At 39.6% G+C, this 23,882-nt stretch overlaps 1 protein-coding gene across 39 annotated transcripts in view; it reads left to right on the forward strand.

Annotated features, from left to right (window-relative positions):
* The window catches only part of LOC123877268 (twitchin), a 166,470-nt gene that overhangs the window by 98,832 nt on the left and 43,756 nt on the right, over positions 1-23,882 (forward strand). For 38 of the 39 annotated variants that reach the window (XM_045923837.1, XM_045923836.1, XM_045923840.1 and 35 more), the window contains 32 exons: positions 54-210; positions 979-1,176; positions 1,764-2,023; positions 2,486-2,636; positions 3,090-3,371; positions 4,090-4,230; positions 4,844-5,002; positions 5,924-6,062; positions 6,647-6,810; positions 7,344-7,657; positions 8,064-8,331; positions 8,657-8,817; positions 9,659-9,800; positions 10,391-10,499; positions 11,245-11,449; positions 12,072-12,339; positions 12,867-13,027; positions 13,505-13,649; positions 14,355-14,507; positions 15,126-15,254; positions 15,777-15,967; positions 16,473-16,587; positions 17,172-17,367; positions 17,765-17,983; positions 18,633-18,834; positions 19,339-19,483; positions 20,309-20,440; positions 20,833-21,046; positions 21,726-21,879; positions 22,280-22,516; positions 23,028-23,242; positions 23,613-23,832. In XM_045923837.1, the coding sequence (XP_045779793.1) occupies positions 54-210; positions 979-1,176; positions 1,764-2,023; positions 2,486-2,636; positions 3,090-3,371; positions 4,090-4,230; positions 4,844-5,002; positions 5,924-6,062; positions 6,647-6,810; positions 7,344-7,657; positions 8,064-8,331; positions 8,657-8,817; positions 9,659-9,800; positions 10,391-10,499; positions 11,245-11,449; positions 12,072-12,339; positions 12,867-13,027; positions 13,505-13,649; positions 14,355-14,507; positions 15,126-15,254; positions 15,777-15,967; positions 16,473-16,587; positions 17,172-17,367; positions 17,765-17,983; positions 18,633-18,834; positions 19,339-19,483; positions 20,309-20,440; positions 20,833-21,046; positions 21,726-21,879; positions 22,280-22,516; positions 23,028-23,242; positions 23,613-23,832 (5,946 nt within the window). The remainder of the gene's footprint in view (positions 1-53; positions 211-978; positions 1,177-1,763; positions 2,024-2,485; positions 2,637-3,089; positions 3,372-4,089; positions 4,231-4,843; positions 5,003-5,923; positions 6,063-6,646; positions 6,811-7,343; positions 7,658-8,063; positions 8,332-8,656; positions 8,818-9,658; positions 9,801-10,390; positions 10,500-11,244; positions 11,450-12,071; positions 12,340-12,866; positions 13,028-13,504; positions 13,650-14,354; positions 14,508-15,125; positions 15,255-15,776; positions 15,968-16,472; positions 16,588-17,171; positions 17,368-17,764; positions 17,984-18,632; positions 18,835-19,338; positions 19,484-20,308; positions 20,441-20,832; positions 21,047-21,725; positions 21,880-22,279; positions 22,517-23,027; positions 23,243-23,612; positions 23,833-23,882) is intronic. The other variant, XM_045923871.1, reaches the window with a different exon arrangement.

Consider the following 23,882-nt stretch of genomic DNA (forward strand, 5'->3'; position numbering starts at 1 on the left):
GTTTTTTTAAATTTTGAGTTATACCTAGTTCTCATAAGCAATTTTATTCACAGGTCGTCGAGAACGGCCCGGGCATCAAACTGGAGAACGAGGACTACAACACCAAACTGCAGATCTTCGAATCCTCGTGGAAGAACACAGGCATTTACACGCTCAAGGCCGAGAATGACTCCGGCGTTGACGAAGCCACTGTTGAGATCACCGTGCTTGGTAAGTTAACTATTCTAAGTGTGAGATCCATAGAGCGCACTTTGCTCAGACTTAAGATACTATTAAAACGAGACAGCGTTGTACGGCTACCATAAATCTGTCTCGTTTTAACTGAAAATTAAGTCTAAGCAAAGTCAAAGTGCGCTCTACTGGTTTCTACCTTAGTCTTGTCCCATACTTGAAAGCTTATGGAAATGCGAAAGACGCTGAACCTTAAAGGATCATCCAAACCTGCGCGACCAAACCGATTACGAAGCAGAAACGTATCTTCCCACGATATTTAATGGCGCCATGCTCATTCGTTGCTCACCTACGCGACTATAAAGCGATTCGACCCCGTCTATAGAGCGTAGAACGGTGTGCTCGTATAAATTCGCGATGTGGACGCTCCCGCATCGCGTCTTGCATCCCGCTTTCATGACGCGCAGTTGGTCATAGCTTCAGAGATATTATGAGGAAGTTTTTTTAAAATTGCCTTTTAATTATTATTAGGGATAGATTTTGAAAAATTACTAGTGGATCATTATGGTTGAAGCTAGAAAAATTCAATATCTACAAAGAGCATCGCCTTTAAGTTGCGAAATTCTGTGACTATCGAATGCGGTTTAGTACACAAAAAAATTAACTTGATTTTTCCCTGAGTATTGGACAGACCAAAGTTAACACTAAAACCTATTTTTGAAGGAAAGAAAGAAAGAAAAAACGTTTATTTTTGAAAGCTGTGCCACACATTACCAGTATTTCAACAAATATACCTCTCTTCTCCAGATAAGCCAGGCAAACCTGAAGGTCCACTAGAAGTATCGGACGTCCACGCAGACCACGTCAAACTGGCGTGGAAGAAGCCCAAACACACCGGAGGTCTACCTCTCAGCGCCTTTATTGTGGAGAAGATGGACACCATCACTGGAAAGTGGAGTCCTGCTGGAACTATCGATCCTGACGTCACTGAGGCTACTGTTACTGGTATGTACATGTACCTATTTGAAGCTAGTTTTTTTTTGAGGAATTAATTAAATTATTGCAATGCCAGAGCTATGTAAAGGGTGTGTTAAGCTGTATTGATAAACATGTAGTCGAATTATAGAATTGGGAGAGCACTTTAACCCTTTATACTTTGTACTGTTTTTAACCGACTTTAAAAAAAGGAGGAGGTTCTCAATTCGTCGGAATCTTTTTTTTATTTTTTTTATGTATGTTCCCGGATTACTCAAAGACCCCAGGACCGATTTGAATTTTTGTTTGAAAGGGTATACTGTGCGGGTGGTCCCATACTTTGTGAAGATCTGATGAATATCTTCGGAGATGGAGAATAGAACTCCTCAATGGATAAGATCAGTGTAAAAGCTTAGTAAACAGTAGGGTTTTAACTGGGCTTAGCATATTATAGTACAGTGGGGCCACTAAAAACTGAAAAAAAATTTATAATTGTTATCAATGTATCTCTATTATAACTGACTACTCCGCAAATTACGTATCACTGACAAATGTATCTTCCCATAGACATTTCCCTGGTAAAATAACTTGTCAAGCAAAACTTTTTTCCCTTATAGGTCTAGAAGCAGGTCACACATACCAGTTCCGCGTAAAGGCACTGAACGAAGAAGGAGAGTCCGAACCTTTGGACACAGACCACGGCATCCTTGCCAAGAACCCATACGATGTACCAGCGCCACCTGGTCTCCCGGACATCGTGGACTGGGATGAAAAGTCGGCCAAGCTTAAATGGGAACCTCCCATCAGGGATAACGGAGCTCCTATCACGGGATACGTTATTGAAGTCATGGATAGGGATAGAGGAGAATTTGTTAAGGTAAGGCATTGAAAGAGTTATTTTTGTGATTTTTTTAGAACAAATTATCTTATCTTTACAGTTTAGTAGCTTGATTTGCTATAACCCCCTAAAACAAATAAATGTTTATGGTATCCTTATAGCAAACTAGAGGATGCCCGCGGCTTCGCCCGCGTGGGTTTCGGTTTTTTAGTCCCGTAGGAACTCATTTTCCGGGATAAAAAGTAACCTATGTCATTCCCCGGGATGTACCCCGAGTCTGTATCAAATTTCATTAAAATTGGTTCAGCGGTTGGGACGTGAAAACATAGCAGACAGACAGACAGACACACTTTCGCATTTATAATAATATTAGTATGGATTTTACTGATTGTTCTATAGCGGTAAGAATCAGGTGAGGACACTCAGGTCAAGTTAAAATAAATTATTCTGACCCGTATTGTTAGATATTTTCTAGATGTTTATGATAATTTCTGTCAATAGGCCGCCGAAGTCCACGGCAACGTCTGCCAAGGCACAGTACCAAAGCTGGAGGAAGGCAACCAGTACCAATTCCGAGTGCGGGCTATCAACAAGGCTGGCCAATCTGAACCTTCGGAGAATACCACCTGGCACACTGCTAAGCCAAGATTCTGTAAGTATAGTCATTTCAAAGTACGAAGAGGTAATTACTAATTACCTACTAATTGGTTATGTTTAAATTATGATAAGGATTTTAGAAAAATTTACTTATAAGTACTTGCACCAATGCTTTTGAACAAAAAAAAAAATAGTCAGTATAGACATTCAGCGGAACGTTTTTAGACTTTCTTTCATTTCTATCTATCGACCAATTTCGAAAAGAAGTCAGATGTATTGTCATAGCAAATGTGTGACAGTTCAAAAATCTGATGAGGTTCAAGTAGGATTTTTAAATACTTGTTCTAGGCATGCTATGACCTAATATATTAAAGGCACGAAAAAATATCAATAAATAAATAAAGCTAGAACTAGCTACTCGTGAAATCCGATAATAGCATTGTAGTATTCTTGGCCTCAAAAGTTAAAAAGTAATAGAAAAAAATCTTAAACAATTCCTTTTCAACAGTGAAACCAAGAATCGACCGCACAAACCTGAACCCGATCACAGTCAAAGCTGGTCTACCCGTCTCCCTGGACGTCAAGGTCTTCGGAGAGCCTCCAGCCAAGGTCACCTGGCACTTCCAGGGTCAGGAGCTGAGCAACCGGGAGAATCTGGAGATCATCAATGTGGACTATAACACCAAGTTTCTGATGACGAAGAGCAAGCGCGCACAAAGCGGCAAATATGTGATCAAGGCCAAGAACGAAGTCGGGGAAGATGAGGCTGAAGTTGAGATTATTATAGTTGGTAAGTCTATCTTCTACTTAATAAAACTTTAACATGACAGACAGACAGACAAAGCACTTAAATAGGTTGGTCTAGATTCTAGAAGTATCAAATTTTTCATAGGAGCTCCTCATATCAAGAAGTGAGCACTAAGAAAGAATTTTTGAGAATTCATCCCCTAGGAAGGTAAACTAGGAGACTAAGTTATATATGCATGTTCGTGATTTGCGAAGTTAGAAAATCCTCATTCCTCTTAAGGAGTGAATTTTCAAAAATTCTTCATATTGAAAAAAGTTAGATGATTCCTGAGATATTCTTCTAAACTCAATCCAGTTATCCATACCTTAAATCCGTTAATATGGCAACTTCAGATTTTTCCTTAAGTTTCTTTTCTTTTTTTATTCCCTTACAGTGATGATGCTGTCTAAAATAAAAAAGGTAGGGCAATTTTATTAAACCCATCCTATTGGTTTCTACATGGCAACGTACCAGAACGTTAAATCGCTTGACGGCACGGTTTTACCATTAGGCTTATAACTAGCCACGGCAGAAGCCTCCCATCAGGCCAGAACAGAGACAACTTAGAAATTATAAATTTCCAAATTGCCTTTACCAGGAATCGAACCCGCGACCGCCCATATGTAGGACCCAGTGTTTACCACTGCGCCACAGAGGTCATCAAAAAGTAAAGAAGCTTTTTCCTAAAGGAATAAAATATAACTATTTCTGTTCTCCATAGGTAAACCGACCAAACCTAAGGGCCCATTGGAGGTAGCAGATGTGACGAAGAACGGTTGCACATTGTCGTGGAAGAAACCAGAAGACGATGGAGGATCGCCCATCGAGTACTACGAGATTGAGAAACTTGATCCTCTTACTGGTAAGCTTTACAGATTAGATACATGAAAAGATATAATTCACTGTAACAGCTCGTTCACATAGGCTGCGTAGGCGTGGCGTAATCGTAGACGTAGCGCGTACCATTGCGTTGTAATGTATAGAACGTAATGTGTAGACGTAATGCGTGCAGTTACGTCTCCGGATTCACGCGCGTCGCTACGCAGGTGTCACATGTACGTGCTTGGTGTGAATCCGCCTTAAAACTAAAATATAAGGGACATAATATTGGCAAATAGGTGCTAAAAGTAGGGATTTCATTTTATATCGTTAATCGTGATAACCATCCATATAATCTGATATAAATGAGGGAATGGTAATAACTGGAAATAATAATTATTAATGGATTACCATGAAGAGAGGGTCAATCTGTTATTTTATCTGACTGCATCTTACCTTTTGATGGGTTAACATTTTTTTTTTTTGAAAAAAATATAGACACTAATACCGAAATTTAGGTATCATCTTTGGTGAATATATTTGGATAATATAAATTGAAAAAAATTTGGAAATCCTACTGTTTACAACATACACCGTTGGTTAAAACAGTCAAATTCAATTTTGATGCCTTTATCATTATTTTTTTTTATATCAAGGTCAATGGATACCCTGCGGTACCGCCAAGGATACGAAGGCGAATGTGACAGGCTTGTCAGAAGGCAAGCCGTACAAATTCCGCGTGAAGGCTGTCAACAAGGAGGGAGAGTCGGAGGAGCTGGAGACAGAGAAACCTATTATTGCCAAGAATCCCTTCGGTGAGTTAATTCATATTTTTAACCCCCGACCCAAAAAGAGGGGTGTTATAAGTTTGACGTGTGTATCTATATATCTGTCTGTGGCATCGTAGCTCCTAAACTAATGAACCGATTTTAATTTAGTTTTTTGTTTGAAAGGTGGCTTGATCGAAAGTGTTCATAGCCATCCAAGAAAATCGGTTCAGCCGTTTGAAAGTTATCAGCTCTTTTCTAGTTACTGTAACCTACCCTTGTCGGGGGTGTTATAAATTTTTAATTTACCCTTGTTCACTCAATTGCTCAAAAACCGCGCCTTTGTTGCCTGAAACCAGTGAGTAAAAGTCAGTAAGTAGTAGCACAATTCACGACAGTTAGAAAACTTTTAACAAAACGTCGAGGCTTCAACGTCACTGGCAGGCGTCAAATGTTACACGCATTTGACGCTAGGTAGGGTAAACGACTATGTTTGTTTGATTTCACGTCACCCCTAGTTTGACAGATGTCGATTCAGGATCAAAGCCGAGAGTTTCCTCACTCTTTCTCATCTGGCTTTACAAAGATTAGCCAATGCCAAGTATGTAGTTATTTGTAACAACCGTCTGTGCCTGCGCTCGCCAACATACGCACCCCCTTAGAGCGCTTTCCAGTCAGTTTTAACAAAAAAAAAAAAAACACTCCAAAAAGGCAGAGCACGCCCGCCAGCTAACACCAACACTGACGAAGTCCGAGTTTCCTCACTCTAGTTCACTTTGGTAGCTGTAGTGAATAAAGTGTTTTGAATTTAGGACGCTGCAAATTGGCACTTCTAATTTCATTGCTTCACGAAATGTTCAGACACTCCCCCAGTTTTTCCCATTTCTTGTCCCCGATAAATGCCCCAGATAAATGAATACGATACACGTTACGATACGATATAAGTTGATATTCCTGTATCTTTTTTAGACGAGCCCGGCAAACCTGGCCGTCCAGAACCAAGAAATTGGGACAAAGACTTCGTGGAACTGGAATGGCCCGCGCCAAAGGACGATGGTGGTGCTCCCATCACTGGTTACATCATCCAGAAGAAGGAAAGGGGAGAAAGGTCGGTATTTTTAACTTATTTAGCGCTGGTATATTCCCTTTTTACTGAACTGCACCAGAAAGGTAATGTTTTACTCTTTGGTTGACTTTTTGTCAAAATCACACTTTAGCTGGGAATTCCAATAGTATAGAATAGTATCAATCAAACATTTTAAGAGCCTCAAATAAATACTTGAAATCTGGCAACGCATGGTGTTTCAGTTTCACTTACGATCAGATAATTTGCTCGCCATTAGTAGACTTTCAAGCTAGTCTGTTAATTTATTGAAAATTACTGAAATTGAAGGATACTGAAATCGAGAAAAACCAGCAAAGAATTTGAACGGTTTCATGGAGGTAGTTTAAAATATATTTAACTAGAGGATTTCGGTTTTTTTATAATCCTGTAGGAACTTTTTGATTTTCCGGGATAAAAAGCAGCCTATGTCCTTTCCCGGGATGTATCCCAAGTTTGTACCTTTAATTAAAATCGGTTCAGCGGTGGGCCGTGAAAACGTAGCAGACAGACGGCCATACTTTCGCATAATATTAGTATGGATGACAAGGAAAGTGTCAAATTCATATTATATTCCTCTTTTTGAACAGGACATGGCAAGATTGCTTGCGCACCACCGGCGAGCGTCCGACAGGTCGCGTGACGGACGTGGAGGAAGGACACGAGTACCAGTTCCGCGTCATCGCGCTCAACAAGGCTGGCCAGAGCGAGCCCTCGGAGCCCAGCAAGCCTGTCACTGCCAAGCCACGATTCTGTAAGTATTTAACCAGGACATGGCAAAATTCCCTGATGGGTGACCAAGTGTGTAAGGATCTGCAAGTCCTCGTAAGACTGGATTGTCGACAGTTTCTAAAAGCCAAGATGTTTGGTTAACTGAGCCAGCGAAGCGAGTCGGCGAGCCTCCAACAGGTTGCATGATGGACGTAGAAGAAAGACAGTAATCGTATAATGCTATACCATAATAATTGAGTTTGTGCTTTCATCGGTTCGTCCTCGTCACTTGCTGATTGTGTGGGTCATCCAGACCCAAAACCTAATTACCAAAACGCAACGCCTGCCTGCTTGTGGGTAATGATTTTTAGGCTATTACTTTTTATATTGTACCCAAACGCAAATTTAGTCGGGCTTTAGAAACCCTTCGTTTGAATTGATTGGCTTTCTGTGACAAAACTTTAAAAGTTGACAAAATTTTCACAGAAATAATTTTCTATTACAGATTAAAAAATATCTATGTCTCACGATTTCCTGCTTAGAACGATAAACTCAATATTTTTTATTTTCCCACAGTGGCACCGAAGATCGACCGCAAAAACCTACAAAGTAGAAAGATCAAGGTCGGTCAACTCCTCAAATTGGAGGCCGATGTAAAAGGCGAACCTGAACCCACAATCACTTGGACCTTCAAGGACAAGACCCTCAAGAACGATGAGAGGTTGAAGATCGAGAATGTGGACTACCACACGTCGTTCAACCTCCAGAAGATGACAAGGGAAGATGGTGGGAAGTATATAGTGACAGCGAAAAATGACTCTGGTACTGATTCAGTGGAGATCGAGATCACGGTTGTTAGCAAACCGTCGAAACCAAAGGGACCATTGAAGGTTGGTTTTTGCTTCTGTTTCTGTACATTTTCAGTTGATACCTTCTTTGCAAGATAAGATTTTAGTTGCGATATTGTCAATCTTACTTCTTTTGCTAATTAAACCCCGAAAAGAGGGGTGTTATAAGTTTGACGTGTGTATCTGTATATCTGTCTGTGCATCGTAGCTCCTAAACTAATGAACCGATTTTAATTTAGTTTTTTGTTTGAAAGGTGGCTTGATCGAGAGTGTTCTTAGCTATTATAATCCAGGAAATGCGATTCAGCAGTTATCAGTTCTTTTCTATATAAATATCTCGCTATTTGTATTAAATAAAAATTAAAATTTTCACTAGCGTTGAATTAGTAATATTGACAAAAAATAGATTAAAAAGCTAATAATTAAAAACTACTTCGTTCATCAAAAGGTATCAGACGTCATGGCAGATGGTTGCAAGCTCAAATGGGAGGCGCCAGAAGACGACGGCGGAGAACCAGTGGAGAGCTACGTCGTTGAGCGAATGGACACGGAATCAGGAAGATGGGTGCCCGTTTGTACCACCAAGACGCCGGAAGCTGACGTCACGGGGTTGAACGAAGGAAAGGACTACATGTTCAGGGTCAAGGCCGTCAACCCTGAGGGCGAGAGTGAGCCGTTGGTGACTGAAACGGCGACCACTGCCAAAAATCCTTATGGTGAGTGTTTTTTTTCTGTTATGTTAATTCTCTGGCTAGTTTTTTTCTCGTCTGGCTTTACACAGATTAGCCAATGTCAAGTTTGTAGATATTTACAAGAAACTATATAATTATGGACTTCATCTGCGCCGGCGCTCGCCGACACATGCGCGACGCCCCTTTGCAGCGCTTTCCAGTCAGTTCCAGCACCAAAAAACACCAGTAAAACAAAAAAACAAAAAATAAACACTCCAAAATGACTGACTCTCACTTGGCCGGTTTTTTTAGTAACATTTTGGCACCACCTTTTTCATCAGCTCAAAATCGAATGTTCTTTCCCCCACAGGCGAACCAGATGCACCAGGCAAGCCCGAGTTCAAAGACTGGAGTGCAGAACACGTGGACCTCAAATGGGAGAAGCCCGCCAACGATGGTGGAGCTCCCATCACTGCGTACATCGTGGAGAAGAAGGACCGCGACACCGGCAAATGGGTGAAAGCGGCTGAGGTGCGTAACTATGGATTATGGCTTGATCCTACTTGCTACTTCCTACTAATAATATAAACGAGAAAGTTTGTATGTATGGATGGATGTATATTTGTTACTCTTGCACGCAAAAACTGCTGGACTGATATGGCTAAAATTAGTAATGGGGGTAGATTATACTCTGGATTAACACATAGGCTACTATTTATATCGGAAAGCCAATGAGTTCCCACGGAATTTTTAAAAACCTATATCCACGGGAACGAAATCGCGGGCATCAGCTAGTCAATACGTATAACAATTTTGCAAATTTTCAAAAAATCCCCGACTGCGGTTTGATTTTAGCCCACTTAAATTAAATCGCATAAAATCCGCCATTTGACACTCGCGCCAGCAAGACAAATCTAATGACGTATCATTTATCAAAATCGGTTGGGCTTTTGAGTAGTTAAGAACGAACATAGGAACGGATAAATACATACAAGTCAAACACATAACCCTCCTTTTGGGCCAGTCGGGTAGAATCAAAGTTCTGACTCACCGATGGCCCAGCCGAAACCCTTTGTCCTAAAAAATTGAAAGGGTAAGTAATTCCCTTTATAACGAAGACAAGGAATAAGGCCAGGTTTTTCAAAATTCCCACGGAATAGGGAATGAGGGGGATTTACATTTCATTCCAATCGTGCGACGCCGGGACGGGTTAGCTATTGTTATGTGTAAATGTCATAGGGTCAGTTCTTCATAAAAACTTCTCACATGTTTAACTTAGCCGACTGTTTAACGAGAATGGTGTGAAAAGAATTGATGACACCGACATACACTTAGCATGATGACATTTTCTTATTTAATTCTTCTGTTGTAGGTCCCTGGCCACAAAACCGAAGCTCGCATACCAGATCTTATCGAAGGCAAGACATACCAGTTCCGTGTGAAAGCTGTCAATAAGGCTGGACCAGGAAAACCATCCACAGCGTCCGAAAATCTACTCGCTAAGGACAGGTTTGGTAAGTCAATAGTGTTCAAAGTCAAAACTTATTTTATTCACATAGATTTGTTCAAATATGTGTAATCCTTATTCTGTTGTTTATGTGTGTGAAATCTGCCCAACCGCACTTTGCCAGCTTGGTAGAGTTTGGCCTAAGCCTTTCTCATTATAAGAGGAGAGAGTAGGAGATGGATTGATAATGATGATGATGATAGTTGAGCATCTGTCTTTTAGTTAAGAAGCAAGTTCATAATGCTTTTCTTCGGAGTTTTTAGATTTGTTCAAAAAGTCAAGTCTTTTTGGACAAATCTTAAAACTGATTTTAATTTAATTCATCAAAATGAATTGAATCGTAGCTCAAACTAGTATTTCTTCTCAGCAATTGTTGCCAAAGTTCTTCAAGGATTTCTCTTGTTATAAAGTTATGTATTTTTGCCAATAAATAGCAATTAGAAATTCTGTCAGCTAATATAAACGATTGCAATTGCATATCACTAAGTTTTTGGTGTTGCAGTTGACAATTACAATAGATAGGTACGTGTTATTTTTGACAAAATTTTTATTAATTTAAGATATATTGCGTCAGTAAATAATAAATGTTTTCCACAGCTCCGCCTAAGATCGACAGGACGAACATGCGTGACCTCACGCTCAAGGCTGGACAGAACATCCGGTTGGACGTCAAGGTCACTGGCGAACCACCACCGACTAAGACTTGGTGAGTGAATTCCGGCATTGATTGATTGATGTGTTACTCACTAATACGGGTTTATAGTATCCTTGTAACTTTAACAGTGTTTTGCATTATAAAAAAGCTAAAGGCTGTTAAAGTTACAATAACACACTAGCCGACTCACTCGGCTTCGCTTGGCTGGAATTTCAGAAACTTTTAGTGGAGGTTTACATTAAAGGGAATACCTTAATTTAATTTAAACATCTTTATTGTTTAATAATATGACAAAGAATAAAATACAGGATAGACTTGGAAACAAATGGTCTCCTTATCACTACACTGATCTCTTCCAAGCAACCCATACTTAAGAACTAAATGCTAAATCTGAAATTTCTAGACCCAACAGATTGAGTTTAAGTTGATAATTATTCATGATTCAAGATTCATTTATTCAATCTAGGTTCTTAAACTATTTTATAGCACAAAAAGTTATTCTAAATATTATTTCCTAATATTTTGCTACGTACAATTTGTTTGTTTATGTGCCTTATAAACAGTAGGTATACAATGTTAAAAAGTTGGTAAGAACGTACGAATAGGCACGATAACCCCTGTACTAGTAGACACTGTATTACAGTGGGTTGACTTCTCCAATTCCTAAGTATGTTATAAGTATATTTTATATAATATATATAGTATGTTAGAGTATAAGTTATGTCAGTTAGTTAGTTTCTACTTTTATACACGTAGAAAAACTACCCGGAGTTGATCGAACTCTTGTTTCCACCAGGTTCCACAACAAAGAACGTCTGTCCACTCGCGATGACCTGTCAGTAGATGTAGAAGACTACAGGACGAAGCTCTCAGTGGTGGTCGCGTCACGCAAACACAGCGGCACGTACGTGCTGAAGGCCGAGAACAGCAGCGGCAAGGACGAGGCCACCATACAAGTTATTGTATTGGATGTGCCCGCTAAACCTGAGGGACCACTAAAGGTAATTAATTATAATATATAAATTAATTTATTGATACTTCCTAATATTATAAATGCGAAAGTCTGTCTGCTAGCTTTTTACGGCCCAACAGTTTAACCGATTTTTATGAAATTTTGTACAAAGATAGCTTGCATCCCGGAAACTGGCATAGACAACTTAGACCTAAATCTAGTGAATTATAATTTTGAATCCACACTAATATATTATAAACATGAAAGTGTAAAGTACACTTTTCTGTTCACTACTCAAACGCCGAATAGTCGGACGGAATTCTTCCTATCTGTCCCCCTGATCTACGAGTTTTGTCTTGTTAGGAGACTTTTTATCCCAGATGAAATATCTTAGTTGCTTGGGAAAACAGTATTTGAAAAGTAATTGCAAAGTTGTATTCGGAAAAGTCATTTGCCCTAAATAAATCTCATAACTGTTGAGTGTCAAATTACTCTATTTTGTTACTCCCAAACATTCTCTTTATTTATGACCTCTTTATTTAGCCTGAACTAAGAGTTGGTACTACAATAGTCCAGTCCATGAAATTTCAGTTGAAATGTTTTAGATTTCTTTCTTCGTTAAGAATTTTATTTTTCTTTAGAATTTTAGTAATTTTACTTCTTTCCTTTAGATCTCAGACGTCCACAAAGAAGGCTGTCAACTCAAATGGAACGCACCTTTGGACGACGGTGGTGCGCCAATCGACCACTACCTAGTTGAGAAACTAGACACAGAAACTGGTAGATGGCTACCAGCACTCAAGACCAAGGAGCCAAAGGCGGAGATAGAGAACTTGGTTCCTGGACATGAGTACAAATTCAGAGTTTCTGCTGTCAATAATGAAGGCGTTTCTGAGCCTTTGGAGGGAGAACAGTCCATCATTGCCAAGAATCCCTTTGGTGAGCATTGTTTTCTTTTTTATAGTTGTCTCATTATTCAATTTGTGACCTTGAATTCATATTCTAGAAACTCTACTTCTTGAATTGAATAATCACCAAAGCTTCTTTACATTTGCCTAAAAATTGTGCCCTCACTTAGTATTGGGTCCACTTTTAACCGCTTTTGTGGAATTTTTCACGGTTTGAAGTGAAAAACCAGGCTTTGAATTTTAGTATGATGAGCTCCAATCATCATTAACTAATCTGTCAATATTTAAAGCAAAAGTTTAACTGCAGGTCAATTCCGGAAAACCTGCATCAATCATTATTATAATCGCAATTGATGTGATGGGCTGAATTTATGGTATCCTTGTTACAACAATGCAGTATGAGCGAACGTCAACCAATCAGAGGTGATTGCGACCGTGACATTGTAACTGTCATTCTACCAGAATCGAGCCGCTGCATTGTTGATTGTTTAAACTCAAAATAATTGAATCATTCGTATTTTTTGGATGACAAAATCTATTGTATATGTCAATCCACAGACGAGCCCGGCAAACCAGGAACACCAGAAATTCTGGACTGGGACAAAGAGCACGTGGACCTCAAATGGGAGAAGCCCATCAAAGATGGCGGCGCTCCCATCACAGGGTACATCATTGAGAAGAGGGAAGTTGGCTCCACCAAGTGGCTTAAGGCCTGTGAGGTGAGGAAGCAATAGTTTTTTTCTTTTTGTTGTCTGTCGCGTCAATTTAATTTTTAAGCTTGCTTTTGAATATCAAACTGAAATATAAAAATAATGTTTTTGATGTTTTTGAATAGGTTCAGGAATCCAAAGATGACGTAGATATCGCATTTTCTGAAAAATCAATAAGTTTTCTAGGTTTACATTGGTGTCCGTTGGTATCTAGACTCTGGACCACAGATTCAGAATCAGATTTGTGCTCGATTTATTAGCTACCGAGAAAAGTCAGTAAACAGAAAAATCTAAGCTAAAAATAATAGAAAAATTAGCAAACAAAAATATCAAAGATCCGATTCATTCTCGGATATCCCAAAAAAAGCTTTATTTTAGAGCGCCGAAGTGGCAATCATAAAATGGTTTTCGTCAATTTTCCTGTATCATTCATACGATTTAGCCCGTAACAACAGTAAATCCTATAACATCACTGTTTTCATACAGGTTGGACCAAACGACAACACCAAAGCGACAGTTCCGAACCTCGACGAGGGTACGGAGTATGAGTTCCGGGTGAAAGCTATCAACGAGGCCGGACCTGGCGAACCCAGCGATGCTAGCAAGTCTGTCACTTGCAAGCCTAGGAAATGTGAGTCAGACTGACATATATTACCCTGATTAAGTGAAAACTGTATTTTAATATCGATAACCCGATTACGTTTTATATTAGAGACCTTTTTTTTTGATATCGATAACCGGGTTTACTTTCAAGTTCTGACATTAAAATTGTATAAGCATTTGCATTATTATCCTGATTGAAGTTGTTTTTTAATATTAATAACCAGTTTTACTTTCAAGCTTTGACTTTCAATTGCAATATTATAAGCACTTTTTTTTTGAACGAAATATTTAAAAAGTATGACATATTCACCTAAAAGGAAAACGTGTGAGAGTCGTTATTTTTTTGCCGACAACATAAGCACTGTTATCAATCTTTGAAGGTCGACGTTTTTGAGTTCTAAAAAAATGTTGGGGGATAGGAATTGTCTTTATTTCTGTTACTGAAACGCTGACAATAGCTGCCTAGTCCTTAATTACCCTTAAGCGATAGCAAATCTCTTTGAAAATCTTAAGGTGCAAAACACACCTCCAACTCAAATTTAGCTTTGTTTGCTTTAGGGTAACACAGGTGAATGAAAGGGCAACTGAAAATCTTGCTGTCTCCTGCGTATTTTGTTTTCATTACAGCAATTTATACCGTATGTCAAAGTAGATAAACCTGAGTTTAAATTGATACATATAACAATGTAGTTAAAATTTGAAATGCTAACATTTATTTTTCCTTTATCAATAGTGGCACCAAAGATCGACCGTCGCAACCTCCGCCCCATCAAAGTACGCGAAGGAGAGCCTATTGCCCTCGACGTCAAGGTCACGGGAGAACCCGCGCCTGACGTCACATGGACTCTGAACGGCAAGACCGTCAGCAGCGGCAATGGTCTGAAACGTAAGTACTAGTATGCAAGAAACTATGTGGAATATTGTCACTTTTCCACCCAACTCTGCTTCTATTGGGTATTTTTTACCCAAACGGCTTCTTCAGTTCTACATAAAAGATCTTTTTTTCTCCCCTGCTGAGTTGATTAATCTATTCATCGCTCCAGAACTCTATTAAGATGCCCAGGTTGTCAAGGTGCTACCAAAATTATGCTGGACTCTGTAGAACTGAGATGTTGCGTTAATCTATTATATTACCGTATCATAAAATGACGCGAAGACAAATCCAGTGTCTTTGTTCAACTTGGACTCAAGAAAACGTGTGTTTTACATGTTTTTCGAAAATATATGTATTAGCCAAGGCAAGAGATAGAGCAAAAGGGGTGTGGAAGGAAGATGGACATCCTGGCTGGCACTATGCTAGTGCTTCCACAAAAGCATGACATTATCAAGCGCTGCAGTGCCCAAAATTTAGATTGCAGAGTATCTAAATTGTGATAATATTGTTGTCTTTTTCCAAAGTTCAAAATGCAGAATATTTTAAAGTTCCATAATATTGTTGTCTCTTTCCAAAGTTCAAGTTGCAGAAGACAAAAAGTGTGATAATATTGTTATCTCTGTCCCGCAGTGATCAACGTTCCATACCTGAGCAAGTACCAACATTCCAGCCCGCGCCGCAAGGACGCCGGCACCTACAAGATACAAGCCATCAACAGATACGGCTCGGACACCGCCGAGCTCGAGATCATTGTCACATGTAAGTGTTGAAACATCTGGTTGTCTCTTCAATTGTTTTTATATGGATTTACAAACACTAACCTACGGATTTGTTTCTACGATTCTGCTATTTTTTTTTTTAAATCGTGACTAATATTCCCCTTTCTCCTCCAACTAAGCGTAAAGCTTGTGCTTGGAGTAGGTACGACCATAGTTTGAACAGAGGTTTGAACCACCGATGTTTCGGATTTCAGTCCGCTCCTATAACCGTTGAGCTATTGAGGCTTTTTTTCTACGACTAAAACAAGGCACACGTCAGCTGACTAGTTTTTTGGGAAATTAACAGAATAGAGCTTTTCAAAAAAAAAGTCAATCCTCAGGCACGCTACATATTAACAGAAATTTTCTGTCAAAAAATTCTGACGCACACCGGAAGGCACATGCATTTTATACGAAAACTTGCTGTCAGAGTTTTGCCAGATCGGATGTACTCTTCTAATGTGCGCAGAGTAAGTGAGTAAGTACGACAGTCAAATCTAATATTGTCTTATATTATTTCCAGCTAAACCAGATAAACCCGAAGGACCATTGGAAGTGTCTGACGTCCATAAGGACGGATGCACACTGAAATGGAAGAGGCCTAAGGACGATGGCGGCGAGCCCATCGAAGCTTACCAGGTTGAGAAGTACGACACAGAAACAGGCGCTTGGGTACCAGTTGGAAAGACCCTTGGAAATGTGCCTGAAATGGAGGTAAGCTAAAAACCAATTCATGAGGTGCTGTGAGACACCCATCTAAGCGAAATATATTCTCTCTTGTACCCCTCACTCAATTATATGGCTCATAATATGAGAAAACGAGACGTTTTTTTTTTTCCTCTCTCTCGTCTGGCTTTACAAAGATTAGCCAATGTCAAGTTTGTAGTTATTTGTAACAAGTTAGTTAAACTATACAAGTATGGACCCCGTCTGTGCCGGCGCTCGCCGACATACGCACGGCACACCCTTAGAGCGCTTTCCAGTCAGTTTTAACAAAAAAAAAAACACTCCAAAAAGGCAGAGCACGCCCACCAGTTAACACCAACACAGACGAAGTCCAGCGAGACGTTATATATCTCATACCTTCGTTTGTTAAAAACATGTACATAAACTCAAATTGGGTGGGACCATACATTTTTTGTTTGTTAATTGTCATAAGATAACGGCGTTTATTGCGTAGAATGGACTTTTGTTCTAGGTCTTTAATTTTTTGTTATAGGTCGATGGATTAATACCTGGTCACGAATACAAGTTCCGTGTGAAGGCGGTCAACAAGGAGGGTGAATCCGAACCATTGGAAACCTTTGGCTCTATCGTCGCCAAGGATCCATTCAGTGAGTATTATTACATTTTAGACATTTAAGTATTTGAGGTTTTCTCTAGCATAGCAGTGAACTGTCGTTTACAAGATAGGAATCCCGGGTATACTCCAGGCTAGAGCAGTTCAAAAATTTCTACTTCGTAACTCTACCATGTTACCTTTAATGCAAGGTCTGCTTTAAAGATGAAAATTACAATGTCTTTTGTGGCACTTTGCATATTTTAGGTTTGGAGTCTGTATACCCACTAATATATCTGCGGACTCACTCATATTTTGTAATTTTAACAAAAAGGTTCCCGACCCACAATCAAGTCTATGATGTAGAAAAAAAACAGTGCCAGTAATCCAAAATATATACTGAAGCGTATGAGTGAATAAATAATCGGTGTAGATACACCGATATACTAAGGGAATACACTAGATAGTGTATTCCCTTAGTATATCGGAGAATACACTAGATAGTGTGAATACACTATCTAGTGTATTCTCCGATATACTAAGTATAACAGTATATACTAAGGGAATCCTTAGTATATACTGTTATAAGTTATATTATTGTACTATGTCGTATTTCTAATCATAACATTTTTCTAACAGCCGTACCAGAAGCTCCGTCCGCGCCCGTACCAGACGACTGGTCGGCCACTCACGTGGACCTCAAATGGGAGCCGCCAGTATCGGACGGCGGGTCACCCATCATTGGCTACCTCATCGAGAAGAAGGACAAATACAGCCCGCTGTGGGAGAAGGCAGTCGAGACACACTCGCCCACACCCTCTGCTACTGTCAATGGGTGAGTTTCATTGGGCATGTAAGAGAGACTGGTCACCAAGTAACGAAATAAAATTTTAAAACCTCTGGTTTCTTTAATAAAAAAAAAGCATAAACGCGATTTAATAAAGCAGTGGGATATTAATACTAAAACAATTTTTGCTTGGGTTGCCAAAATGCAATACAATATTATGTTGATATTCTCGTGAGTAATGTTTCGATAATACCTCATTTACAGGCTTCAGCTATTTGAATTATTTAAAAGTGCCTGCTAGTCGCTCGTCAAATTCACTGAATAATAACGATAGCAGCCCGCATTATCAGTACCGAAAAATACAATGCTTACGTCATGTTTCGATCTCTTTAAAATAATCTATCGCAGTGCTGAAGTAGATGTTATAACTGGGTTATTTTTTCAGATTGATCGAAGGCAACGAATACCAGTTCCGAGTGATCGCCATCAACAAGGCTGGTCAGAGTAAACCATCGGAAGCCAGCAAGAACTTCGTGGCTAAACCACGCTTCCTGGCTCCGAAGATTGACAGAAGACATCTTCGCGATGTGACTTTGTCTGCTGGATCTACTCTTAAGCTGGAGGCGGCCATCACTGGGGAACCCGCTCCAGCTGTGGAATGGAGGTGAGGAAACAATCTATAGAACAGCGGTCGGCAACAGGCGGATCGCGGACGGTCGAATCTTGGACCGCTGAATATTTTTAATACATATCTCTATGAATAAATTAATTAAAAAGTTAAACTTTTACACATTTTGCATGATAATATGCACTTTGGTAGGATTATAACTTTCGCATTTGCTGTTGGTCACGTGAACTAAACAATGATAAACTGGCTCAAGACCGTCGGTGTAATATTTCGCATTTTTTTTTTTCGGGAACTCTGTGAAAAATTTGAACATTATTCGGGATCCACTTAACATTACTTGCCGACCCCTGCTAGGGAATAGGGCTAGCCAATAGATAGGTATCTTGCAATGATATCCACAGAAAACGATGTTTTGTCGCTTGTATTAAAAGATTCTCAGCTACTTATTTGTTTGTACATTGTTGTCGTCGTTTCAACTGATAGACGGCCATTACTGGACGGTATGTCTTGCAAGAATTTCCACAGAATATGATCTTGTGCTGTTTATGTCGAGTTGCTCCTAGCGATTTGTTTGATATCGTTTACGAATGCCCCCATTCGTAAACGTATCATTTGTTTTTTTCAAATTTTTCAATTTCAAAGATTTTTTCATTGTGATGTTCTAATCATCTTTATTACTCCACAGATACCAGAATATGCCACTCCGCGCATCCAAAGCGGTCACAATCGACAGTCCAGACTACTTCACGAAGCTTATCATCCGCCCGGTCAGAAGAGACGACTCGGGTGAATACACCGTCACCGCAGTCAACTCCAGCGGCAAGGACACTGTCACCATCAACGTGGTGGTCACCGACAAACCGGCCAAGCCTGAGGGACCACTACAGGTAAAAACTTGTAATAAATACCCTCTTCTCTGTCTTATTATCTATCTAATACGAATATACCGGCCGGCAACGCATCGGCGGTACCTCGTGTGCTACAAATGTTCATGGGCGGTTGTAATCACTTAACATCAGGTGACCAGTCTAGTCGTTTTGCTCTTGGGATGCTAAAAGTTCCCAAGTTATCTGAAATTGTAAAGAAGCACGCGTTACTTTATGGAAGTCCATGATGAGAATCAAAAGGTTAATTCATACTTCCATTCTAATATTATGAATGCGGAAGTGTGTCTGTCTGTCTGCTAGCTTTTCACGGCCCAACAGTTTAACCGATTTTGATGAAAGATACAGAGTGTCTGTCTGGTATCTGTATGGTATAACATGCACCACCCACCCTCCCACTGCTTTAAATTATATTATACTATCAAAAACCTTTACAAGTGGCCCAGAATTATTTAAGAAAGACAGAAAGAACACTTTTTTACTTAATTTACTTTTGCTTTCCTTCAGATCTCAGACGTCCACAAAGACGGTGCTACTCTCAAATGGAAGAGGCCAAAGGACGATGGCGGTGCTCCTATCGAGTACTACCAGGTCGATAAACTCGACACTGAAACCGGTGTTTGGGTACCGTGCGCTCGTTCTGAGGAACCTAGTGAGTATTATGGCATAAAAAACTCATTCAGGGTTTACCCTCGACTTAATCGAATAAGTCATACCGGCCAAGAGCTAGTCAGACTCGCGCACCGAGGGTTCTGTATAGCAGACGAAATAAAACGGGTAAAAATTACTTTTGTTAACGAATCGCAAAACTAACTTTGTTTGTAGAGGTTTATTGTTAATATAAAAAAAAAAACTATGCCTGTTAGAGCGTTGGTTTTATTTTTTCTGTAAAATATTGATCATAATTATTTCAGATTTTTCTTACACTTTAGAGATAAGGAGGAAAAAATACCGTCCCCCGTATTTTTTTTTTGACATTTTGCACGATAAACTGAAATAATCGACTGTGACGGACAGACAGACGGACGGAGAAAGTCGTAAGGAGTAAAAGGTTTTCATTTTTACTATTTTGGTACTGAACCCTAATAATAATTTTCAATTTCCATCATACCAGCAATACTGGTTGAAAAAGGACTTTCTACTTGTCGATTCAACCGATATATACTTAACAATAAGTCGTTCCAAACATATGTTAGGTACTCTCATTCTTACTTGTTCCACTTTTGGCCTAAATCAATCCCCATTTTTTGGAACATATAGTCATAATAATTACAGTAATCTGTTACATTTTGGGAGCAATACACATTTTGGGAGCAATTTCGAGTTTTTTTTCAACACCTTTAGACGCCTGTTGTGTCTATTACGTTTTCTTATCTTAATTTATCTGTTATGATTCAGAAAATATTCCTTATTTTTACAGATCTGTTGTATTTTAAAAGAAAAACTGTTAAACGTTATCCTTTTTATTCCTCACTAGGATGCGAGGTGACGGGTTTGACTCCTGGCAAGGAGTATATGTTCCGCGTTTCCGCCGTCAACACTGAAGGCGAATCTGAACCTCTTGTCGCTGAGGATAAGATAGTCGCTAAGAATCCCTTCGACGAACCTGGTAAGAATTGATTTAATATTCATTGTACCCATGTAGTTTGATTGATGAGCTATTTGAAGGTCTGCATTGTTAATATCTTTCATTCTTCTTAGACCAGGGCGCGTTTGAAACCCTTGTAGCTTTAGTTTTAAGTTAACGTAATTATAATTGTCACCAGTGTGCCTAGTGGGAGATTTTTAACCTATTCGATCGCGTAAAAGTTAACTGCGTTTTGTATGGAATTGAAACAGCGCCATCTTCTTGTCACTAGATGACGCTGTTTCAATTCCATACAAAACGCAGTTAACTTTTACGCGATCGAATAGTTTAAAAATCTCCCACTAGGCACACAGTACATCATTATCTTACGATAAAATAGTATGAGTAGCATTAAAATAAATTTCGTTTGGTAGGTGCACCCGGCACACCCTCAGTCACAGACTGGGACAAAGACCACGTGGACCTCAAATGGTCCCCGCCCAGGGAAGACGGTGGAGCTCCTATCGAGGGATACATCGTGGAGAAGAAGGACAAGTTTGGAAACTGGGAGAAGGCCCTCGAGGTCCCGGCTGATAAGACCACTTGTACTGTTCCTGATTTAGTGGAGGGACAGACTTATGAGTTCCGGTAAGTCTAGAAAAATTCTTTTGGATAGGTTTTTTTTTTTTTGAAAAATAGCGAGCAAACGAGCAGGCGGGTCGCCCGATGTTAAGTGGTAACCGCCGCCCATGAACATTTGCAGCACCAGAGGAATCGCCGATACGTTTCTGGCTTTCAGGAATTTGTTGGTCCGCCCCTTGAATAACCCCATGTTATTAATATTAATTTGTAGATACCGGGATTTAGGTGTGTGACACTGTCAAAATAATTAGTGATCAAGGTCAAAAGTATTTCCATTAAAAATCACATTTAGTCGATGGGAACAATTTTATGGCACTAATATTTTTGACCGTGTCAACTTTTTTACTTTGATAGTACCAATATCTTCCACGTCATTATCATCCTGTGGACGTCCACTGTTGGACATAGACCTCCCCTAAAGAGCGCCACCACACCCGGTCCTCAGCCTTCCTCATCCAGCCACTTCCCTCCCAGCCTTTTCCACATCTAAATTAAAAAATGATCTAAAGTGTGAGAGCAGAATTAAGTAAATAACTGTACTGTATATACTGTATATTTGGTATTCCTATCCTGTATTGACTGTATCGAAAATAAATAATTAATTCATCATATATCAATCAAGATATCAATATCAATTTATCAATAATTATCAATTTTTTAATTCATTTTTGTCTACTTACCACAGTGTAAGGGCTGTAAACAAAGCGGGACCTGGTGTGCCAAGTGACAGCACACATCCCATCGTTGCCAAGCCCAGAAACCTGGCGCCCAAGATCGATAGGACTAACCTGATTGACATTAAGATCAAGGTTGGACAAAAGTTCGGATTCGATGTCAAGGTAAGCAAATGCCTTTTTCTTGAATCAAAGAGAAAATATTCAAAATATTTTTCAAGTCAGTAATGTTAAGTGGAATTTTTATCCTACAAAAAACCGTTTAGTAGCATTTTTCAGTAATTATTGAGAGGGTCCAAATATACTAAGTATAAATGGCGAAACAATTACCGATACAAACAGAAAAGTCCAGAAATAAAGTAAATGTAAAGAAATTTTTGGAATCAATTCGTCTCTGAACCCCGACAAGTTTTTGAACTTCACGAAATTGATTTTTAAATATTTTAACTTATTTAGCATCTTGGAGGTTTGCTGGGCTTTCGAGAATAAACCCTTTGCCTTTAGACATCTCTAGGATGTATTTTTCTAGACCAATTTACAACACACCTAAACATTTGCCAAACAGGTTACCGGTGAGCCAATGCCAGAAACAAAATGGTTCCTCGCGAAGAGGGAAGTCAAGTCCTCAGGGGAGATGAAGGTCCAGCATTCGGATTACAACACCAAGCTGAACTGCAAGGCTGCCAATCGATCTGACAGCGGAAGATACACGATAACTGCTGAGAATTCCAATGGAAAGGACGTGGCTGAGGTCGAGGTTATTGTGCTGAGCGCACCGAGCCCACCGGGAGGACCTTTGAAGGTAGGACAAGTATTTTTATGAGGAAATTTTTCAAGCGTATCGAAGGTATAATTTATTAGGCAAAGGATAGAAACTTCGAGTTCTTCTTCAATAATACTTTTCCGGAGCATCTAAACAGTTGAAGTTACTCCAAGAAATTTCTGTCATATTCTTAAAAATCATGAAAAAGTCACTGAGTTGGCAGAGCTCTAATAATGCGAAAAAGTACACGGAGATACATTACATTGTACATTTTCTGTCATCGCGTGAAACTTATGTTTTGTCAAAGCTATACAGACGCTAATCTAATTAGCTCTATTAAGAAGGTATTATGGATAAATATATTTAATGTCATCTTGACTAGATTTCCAACAGTTAGCCAAATAATTATCCAAAGCTCATCAAAATCTTCTGTCAAAAGCTTTTTGTTCCGACTGGCGTGCAAGAACACCAAACATCCTATTCATTGTACGATGCAACTGCATACAATCTTTTATCTGGTTACTTAGTTACACTCATCTGTTATACCCAGGTATCCGACGTCCACGCAAACGGTGCAAAACTTTCCTGGAACCCACCAGCCGACGACGGTGGTCAGCCCATCGAGAAGTACGTTGTGGAACGTATGGACGAGGCCACGGGACGATGGGTCAACGCGGGCGAAACCGACGGCCCGCAAACCAACCTAGCGGTGGACGGCCTACAGCCTGGACATAAGTACAAGTTCAGAGTTAGGGCTGTTAACAGGTGAGGATCTACTTTTTAGTATGTTTCTGTCATTATACCAATCTCTAGCTTCACTCCTGAACCTCTCCAAGTAAGAGAAACAGTATGAACCCCGGCGAAACAACATCAAACTGGTCTTAATTTTTTTTTGTCAATCATTTGAGAAACACCAGATTTACACAGTAATTTAAGTACATACAATAATGTATCTGAGTTAGTTTGTATGCTACGATGCCAAAGACGTAGCAATGGAATCTTCAAAGAGATACGACCCTCGTTTTGCATCTGGGGTGAATGAAATATTTTTAAGTAAACCCTAGTCACTGAAAGTCCCAACAATGAATATTTTAGTTTAAAGGATGGATTTTACAAAATTAATTTTGTTTCGCAGACAAGGCAAATCAGAGCCTCTTACAACTCCGCACGCCACAGAGGCAAAGAATCCCTTCGATGTCGCTGGCAAACCCGGCACGCCAAGGGTTAAGGACTTCGACAGGGACTTTGTTGAACTGGAATGGACCAGGCCTGATACTGATGGTGGAGCGCCTATCACTGGATACGTTATTGAGAAGAAGGATCGCTTTGCACCTGATTGGGAGGAGTGTGCACAGGTGATTATTTTTTCGATTAGATTAATAATTTAGAGCTATCAATTGGTTTT

Source organism: Maniola jurtina, chromosome 23 (assembly GCF_905333055.1).
Source record: "Maniola jurtina chromosome 23, ilManJurt1.1, whole genome shotgun sequence".
Taxonomy (NCBI): Eukaryota; Metazoa; Arthropoda; class Insecta; order Lepidoptera; family Nymphalidae; genus Maniola; species Maniola jurtina.